The sequence below is a fragment of the Solanum stenotomum genome, chromosome 8, assembly GCF_019186545.1.
Source record: "Solanum stenotomum isolate F172 chromosome 8, ASM1918654v1, whole genome shotgun sequence".
In the NCBI taxonomy this organism is placed as follows: Eukaryota; Viridiplantae; Streptophyta; class Magnoliopsida; order Solanales; family Solanaceae; genus Solanum; species Solanum stenotomum.
Window position 1 is genome coordinate 29,722,326 of NC_064289.1, and position 8,404 is coordinate 29,730,729.

Here is an 8,404-nt window from a genome sequence, read left to right on the forward strand (position 1 = left end):
TATGCTTAGGTGTTAAGGTCAATTCTTTAGTGTAAGAATAAATTTGGAGAAAGAATTAAAGTCGTGTCGGGTGAGTCAGAGGTGTATTCGGGATTTTGAGATGATAGGTGCACTATGAATCTAAGATACAAATTTGATAGATTTGACATTTAGGTTCTTATCATTAAAAAGAGTTAAAATTCTAAATTTATAGGTCTAAAATTAAGACGCCAAAATAATATATATATATATATAAAAATTAATTAAAACACCAAAAGTGCTACTAATAACCGCTTAGAAAGGCGTTACCTAATTTTAAATTGAAAAATAAAATAAGATATATATAAAATTCAAATTTCTAACCTCACTTTGATAAATGCATCCAATCATAATCGTATTATATGATATTTTGAATATGAGTTCACACATCTATATATTTTTTAAAAAATAAAAAATACAAACTATATATATGATTTCTAAAGAGAAGCCTGGTTCACATGAACCGGTGACCCCCTCACTGCATATGCCTGTGGGGTGTGGGCTGTAAGAGACCCAACTATGAGCCCAAGTGAGAGAAAAAAAAGATGAAATAATTTATACTTTTCTAATGTATGCCACAAGCTTTCCCGCCAAAGCCAATTCTCACTTTCCCGCCATAACCCTTGGACCCATTCTTGAGGTTATTCAGTGATCTCAAAGAGAAAACAACATCTCATCCTTATTATTTGATAGAAATTAAAATGCAGATTCAGGTTAAATGCAGTTGCGGAGAGGAGAAATGTCCGGAATGGGCAATTCTAGAGCTTCAAGGTGTTGTTGAAGCCCAACCCTCCTTCAAAGATCGACTCCAAAATCTTCGAATTGGCACTCTCTGCCGTCCCACATCCCAGGTTTTTCACTTACAACTCTATCTTCTATCTTTTTTTTTTGTTGTCAATTTACTCATGAGATGCTTAAATATTTATTTATTTTTTTGTTGATTGAAGGATGAAATTTTAGGAATCTCAATTTTTTATTTTCTGCCTGTTTTTTTGTTTTAAAAGGAAAATTATACATTGACTGTTGGATATCATGAGTTGACCGGAACCAAGGTGCCCTTGAAAAAACCAATGTTAGTATTGAAGAAAATCAAACTTTCCACTGAAGAAGAGAAGGGTGACATCAATTCAACAAAGGTGGAGTTGGACGTTATTGGAGTAATTCGTCAAAGGGTTCTTTTTAAAACCAGACCTAAGGCACTCATATCAAGTAAGACCATCATATTTTTTTTTCCAGTCTTGGTAAATCCAGAATTAACTTACTTATTATACTTAATTCCTCAGTTATAGACGTTATTGGAGTGTATGGAAATGGAAAGGTTCAACCTTAGTGTTCGACAATGTTTTAATATTTGCCGTTCTATAATTGTTGTCTTATGTACATGGAAATGAACATGATGCCGAAACGTTGGGGGTGTGCCAGTATTAGTGAGGTTAGAAAAACCCAAGGCAACCTTGGTCGACCATTTCGAAGGATAACTCACTTACTTAAGAGGAAATACTCTCTTAAAAGAAGCATATTAAAGCACAAAGCTTTATATAAAAGCTTTATAATTCAATACAATGTTATTCACATTAAGACTTCTAAGGCCTTAATCTGGGCTTATATCTCAGGTGATTTAGTATAAGAAAAAATGTGTGATAGATATTATTAAAGATGAGGATGATTGATCTCATCAAGATAAACAACAAAACCATTGTAATCCTACAAGTAGAGTCTGAGGAGGGTAAAACGTATGCAAACCTCATCCCTACCTCATCGAGAGAGATGGTACCCTCAATTTAAATAAGGACTGCCAAAAATATTTGAAAAGGGATACATATATGAGAGCAATAACAACAACAAATTAAAGTGAAATTGTTTGTTACACAACAAACAGGAGAAAGGAGAAAGAACAGTAATAAACGAAATAATGCAAAATTGGAGCATAAGAACGAAAAAAATTAAGGATGACAAGCTGTTGAATCATCATATGAAAAAATGACAAACTTTTGATTCATCATTTGATAAGTTGTTGCATCAATAAGTGGCAAGCTTTTGGGCCGTTAACAAAGTAGAACAAAGACTTAAGGCACCACCTTCCTTATTTTACGCACCAAATTTATGCTTGAGAAGGAACATGAAAGCTTAAAGAAGCCCACTCCAAGCTTCATGATGATGATTAGGCTTATTTTGTGAGTTGTGTTGCTCGACGACTAGCTCATAATGGAGGATTGGTCGGACTCTTTGGAAGGGATAACATTTTAGCTCTTATAAAAGAAAACTTTAGTTGCCCCAAGATGGAACGAGATGCCATTTGGCATATTCAGAAGTATTGTATTTTCCATTTAGTAATGATGTGAAATTTAAAGATAGGTATGTATAAGTCATTGCCTAATCTTGAAGCTCCTTGGGAAGATGTGGGCATGGATTTTGTTTTAGGATTGCCGATGACTCAATGAAGGAATGACTCTATAATAGGTATGTCTGATGACATCAAACAAGGATTTGATAGATTCTCGACAATGGCTGATTTTGTTCTATCTTAGAAGTCTGTTGATGCTTCTCATATTGTTTATTTATACTTAAAGAGAAGAGTGTCCGCCTCAAGGAATTTTGAAAACTATCACTTCGGACTAAGATGCAAAGTTCACAAGTCATTTTTGACATACTATATGGAGGAAAATTGGAAGTCATTTGTTGTTTAGCTTATCAAGTCATCCCCAATCGATGGTTAAAGGGAAGTAGTAAACAAAATCTTGGAAAATTTATTGTCATTTTTTTTTATGACCGTGGTGTTCGGGCAGCTTTCACGCACCTCAACTAATTCCACGGAATACCTACCACTTTTCACCAGCAACAGGTACTAGGTAACTTTGTCGACCAAGGCTAGGATAGATGTGAAAATGCATTTTGTCCATGGGATCCTGTCTGCCACAAGCAGAGATTCTTACAATAAATCTTTGAGTCAAACAATTCAAAATTTTCATTTGAGGTTGTTCGTCGCAAATAGCCCCATTGCCAACTATTTGTGAGTTCACTGCTAATGCTGAAGAACGGACCAAGGAGATCAAGAAGCTTCACGAGGAAGTTTGCGATGATATTGCTCGATAGACCGTTGAAAAGCAACAAGCCACAAGCACCTGAATAAACTATTTTCAAAGAAACTTTAGTATGGATTCACTATAAGTGTCGCAAGAAGTTATCACCTTGAGCAAATGTCTTCGAATTTTGAAGCATATAAATGGCAATGCCTATAAAATTGAACTACCTATAGGTGCTGATTTGTCTTCATACTACGAAGAACATAATGGACATTTGAAGATTGACGGCAAACCGTTTTCATCTCCGAAAGTCCAACGCAAAAGCTTGTCACTTGTTAATGCAGACTTATCATACGATGATGGATGCAACTTGTCATATGATGATTCGATAACTTGTCATTCTCATCTTTGAATGGTATAATTTTCATCTTTATGTTTAGTGAGGTTTGTCCCACCTTGATCCGTGGAGTAAAACCACTTATGATGTGAGCCTATTTAAAGATCTAAGGGCCTTAGGTGTCATTTGGTAGGGTGTAAAAAAATAGTGTTGAATAGGGTGTATTAGTTATACAGGGATTAGTTATGCTTGGATTATTCATTATCCACTACTTGGTTGATGTATTAGAAATAACATGTATTGCATAATTTCTAAAAAAAATTGTTTGCTTACAATATACCCTCCACATTCTTTAGCTTATACACTTTCATGAACAATTGTATCTTTAATCATGCTTATGCATGTATTAAAAACTTTAGTATTGCTAATACCATGGTTTGGTATGTATTATTACACCGAGGATAATACCAAATAGGGTGTGTATTACTTTGACATGGGTTGAAAACTTGTACCAAACAAGCGATTAGTAATACCAATACATGCAGTATTTTCTCTAATACCTTTTATTCAAATCATCTTGTGTTGTTAATATAAAGCATTGTGCTTAAGTTTGCTTCTGTTAATCTTGACATTTGAAGCATTTACTACCACTAGCTTCTTTATTATTAGACTTTTGAGGCTACCTTTAGATGATACTTGTGACGTTGAACTTTTGTTCTTGTGGCTAGAAGTAAATTCCTTTTGCTTACAAGCACCTGATAGATGTTACGACCTGATTTTAAACTCCTTTAAAAATGTTCAATATCGTGGCTATTTGTGGAATAACACATAGTTGTCACCTAATTTTAATTTGGGAATTAGGAAGCCCATTTTATGAAAGAAGGGTGTTTAAACCTTAAATGTGTTTGCAAACCAGATAAAGGGCAAGGATTCAAGTGATTCACTGAGTAAGGTGATTGGAATCTCGAGAAATTCGCAAACACATTTACCTACAGAGTTGAAGACAAATTTTGTGGCTAAAGTAAAACTTGTTTGTAAAATGATAGTTCAAATTGGTTTCGTAAAATAATTTATGTAGCACTTAATTACTCTATTAATCAATAGATGAACTATTTTTGTAATTGTGTTGTTACTTAAATGACCTGTAAATTTGACTTTGAACTAAACATATTAATTCAACTCCCAAACTTATAGGTCGATAGACTTTACTTTATAACTATCAAGACAAGGATTAGTCTTTAAACTATTTTAGTGAGTCTTAAGGTTTTGTATCCTTTGAAAAAACTGTTTTTTTTTATTGTTGGTCTTGAGCCCCAAATTTCTCTTTGAAACACAACAACAATGACAACATACCCTATGCAATGGCACAAATGGGTTTGGAGAGGCAAGATGTATGCATATTTTATCCCTATTTTAGTGGGGTAGAGATCCTTGAACAAGATTTCTGAAAGGAATAAAAGTAAGATTCATTCTTTATTAATTGAAAATATTTTCTGTTAAGCGTGAAAAGCTTGAAGCGAAATTTTGGAAAAAAATATCCTTTTAATTCTGCCAAACGGAAGCTGAACTTCTCTTTTTAATGAGAACAATAGCCAAACAGAATAAGTAAAAAAGAAGGCGATTCTGTTGTTTGAGCATCCTTTATTCATTGAAAATTATTCCGGAAGAAGTGATTCATTATGATCTTTGAATCTATCAGACAAATATAAACCTCCCATCTTAAGGTTTATTTGTTGTTGGATAAATTTAGAACTGCTAGACACAGTAGGATTAGCAGGACCGTGCGAAGGATGGCCTCCACCCTAGTTTCTATCCACACCCGTTTGTTATGGTTGTTCAAGTGTCCCCATCCTGCCCACCCCTCTGCCAGATTCATGTTTGAACAAAGTTGACAAGTGTTATAGATAGCTGCATTTACTTCCTTTTTGTGTTAAAAAAAGTTCTATACAAGTGATATTTTTATGTATTCTGCTCTTCCTATACTTGGAGCTACAAGAAGAGCTCCAGTCTAAGATTGTTTTTGAGATGGAGCCTCTGTAACTGGACTAGTGAGTGTTTTATCTTTTTCATTTTTTTTCCTCATTCATGTTTCTTTATCCCCAAATTGTGCTTCCATTAATCCGTTATGTAGTGGCTCACTAGAATGAAGATCAAAATTGTCGGTTTGGGTCACAGGGATTTTATCAACATGAGTAAAATCCTCTATATGTTTTCTAGGCATAGAAGAAGATTTTAAAATTTCTCCCCCTTTTATTGTTTCCAAAGATTGTGTAGAATTGATCCATCAAATTTGAGGTTTTCTTATGCTCCAACAAACTCTTTTTTTCTACATGAATTTACAAGGTTTCCTTATTTTCTGTTGCTTGGATATGGTAAACTCTCTTCCTGCTCAAATTACCCCTCCGCAGGGGCCACCAATAGCTTTCCTCACTCCCTATTTGTGACTTGAGCCCCTCAATCTCATGGTTGGAGGTGCCTCTGTTCTGAATCAAAGGCCAAAGCCGTGAATTGGATCATCCAGAAAAGATCTCCGAACAATCATGGTGGAGTTCCTGAGAGGTGTATATATGAGATCTTTGTTTTCCTATTACTTCAAGGTCGTCCTTGTTTCCCATTCTAGTCACCATCTTTCATTGGGTAGGTATAGATGAAAAATATAGCTTTTAGATTGTTGGAAGACAGAAGATGGCATCAAACACGTGTAAAACGCTTTTATATTAGCGATATTTTCCCCCTACCTTTTGCGAAATTGAAATAAGATATTAATGAAAATAGCTTTAGTGGATATGACAAAGCCATTTTAGTTCCTAACTACACAAATAGTGAAGACATTCTAGTTAGGAAAGCAAGAAATAGCAACTAGATACTTCTAGAATTAAAAGATCAAGATATTATTTGATGCTTTCCTAACAAGAATTTCTCCATTAGTGTAGAAAGTCAAAAGTACTTGTGATATCAACTAAAGCTAAGTTGTATTCAATGCCATAACAATCCCACAAAGCAAAGAGAGTGAATATCGTTATTAGAGAAGTTTTTCCAACGTGTTGCAAGCCTTAATCTTTTGTGGTTTTCATTCACATTTTTCCTACCTTAACTCCTACCATGGCTCTGTTGATGTGCACCCTTTGGCTTTTTAAGATAGCTCAAACAATCAGTGCATTGTGGAAACATTACCACAATGTATTTTAATGACTTAGCCTCACTTAGGTGGGAAGACGCGAAACTACCACCTTTGGTTTGGGAAAATACAACTCCCATCTCTTATCCCATAAATTGCATCATTGCATAACCTCTATCTATACTCTTCCCTTAATAATTGTGGATTGTAATGTTGACATGAGACATATATTGAGAAATTGTTTGCATGTTTTCCTTAGATGTCTTTTTCTTGAATATGTAAAGAATACACTCGTATCCACAAAGAAAATAAAGATCACCTGGCTGTCAGTATTTCATATATGTTAGTCATGTGACCACCAACTGTTTTATGATGTTACTATTCATTGTTCGCTGCCTAGCTATTGTATCTCTAATGATGATCAGATCATGACTCCATTTTCTTTTTTCACTATCTAACTCTCCATCTTTTCATGTGTATCCAGAGCCTCAACCTACCGAGAAGGAAAAAGTCAGTGCTGCTGTGTCCAATTGAATCGTACTGTGCATGTAATTTTGTTGGAAGTTCAAAGATGGAGATTTAAATTCCTCTATTCTTCTAGGTGAAGGGTTGATTGCTATTGTTGCGAAATGACTGCATTATATATCACCTTGTAATTTTCTTGATTGGCTGAAATTGTATGTGACCTGGAACTCTTATACAGTGCCAACAATGATATGTAAAATTTTTTTAGTATGGTAGAGGAACGACAAACAAAAGTTGTGTGAGGCTCCACTAATTCTTTGACACTTGGATATAGTGGGCCCATTCTTTGACTTTCAATCTCAAAAAATTAAGAACAAAGAGAAAATATAATTTAAAATTGACATGATCCAATAAAATTATATAAATATAATATAAATAAAGTGAATTATAGGGTCCACTATTCTTTAAGCTCATCATATATCCAAAAGAAAAAAAATTCCAGACATCATTCTTCTTCATTAACATTTTTCTTCTTCTATTTCTTCTAAATTGAAAATTTTATCAAAATTATTTCTCTCAATATTAGGAATTGGGAAAAAGAAAATTTGTTGAAATATTTTTGTCAGAAAATTTGAATCTCTAAATACAAATATAATTAAATTTATATATATTTGAAATGATGTTCATGTTTGAATGTACTTTAATACAATTTCAAAAGTGAAAAAGTGAGTTAAAAAAGATTATTTTAGAAAAGTAAATATTTTTTTATGTTTAAATGGATCCTAAAAGTAGAAGTTCAAAAGAAATGAATTAGGAAGATGAAAATTTTAAAATACGATAAATCAAAAATGGTTTAAGCCTACGATACGAATTATATTCGTATTTAAATTTGACTATTAATATCTTAGGTAATTATTTAACCATAAAAAATAAAATAAATTTTTATTTATATTATAAAATTGAAGGAGTAATTGAATTGGTTTTCATTTTTTTTTTAAAAACTAACGAGAAAAAAGAAGAGAAGACAGTGAAAGAGAAACAAAGGGAAAAGGCATATATTCTCCCTTGAACTTATCTTGAAAAATCAATTACACACTTAAACTATTATGACGATCTATTACACACCTTTACTATTTAAAAGTGAATTTATTTACCCCTGGGATGTGTAACACAACTCTCACAATATGTGGTGTATTACACTCGCTGCCACATCAATGTCATGTCAGTGCCATGTCAGAAATTAAAAAAAAAATATTCTTTTTTTATTTTTAATTAACATTTCTTTTGTTAGCTATATTTTACACTAATTAATCTCTCATTAATTATTAAAATTCTCTAATAATTATATTTTCTTCATAGCAAAATTACAAAGAAGAAAATTTCAACAATAACCACCAAGAGCACTAATCAAAATCTGGAGCTAATTCATGGAGTGGGAAATTC

The 8,404-nt window shown here is 33.2% G+C and overlaps 1 protein-coding gene across 1 annotated transcript; it reads left to right on the plus strand.

Annotated features, from left to right (window-relative positions):
• Positions 1–626: 626 nt before the first annotated feature.
• On the plus strand, positions 627–7,198 carry LOC125873921 (uncharacterized). The gene is made up of 3 exons (XM_049554746.1): positions 627–869; positions 1,023–1,227; positions 6,981–7,198. Exons 1-3 carry the CDS (start codon positions 720–722, stop codon positions 7,028–7,030), a joined length of 405 nt encoding a protein of 134 aa, XP_049410703.1. The 5' UTR covers positions 627–719; the 3' UTR covers positions 7,031–7,198.
• Positions 7,199–8,404: the final 1,206 nt, after the last annotated feature.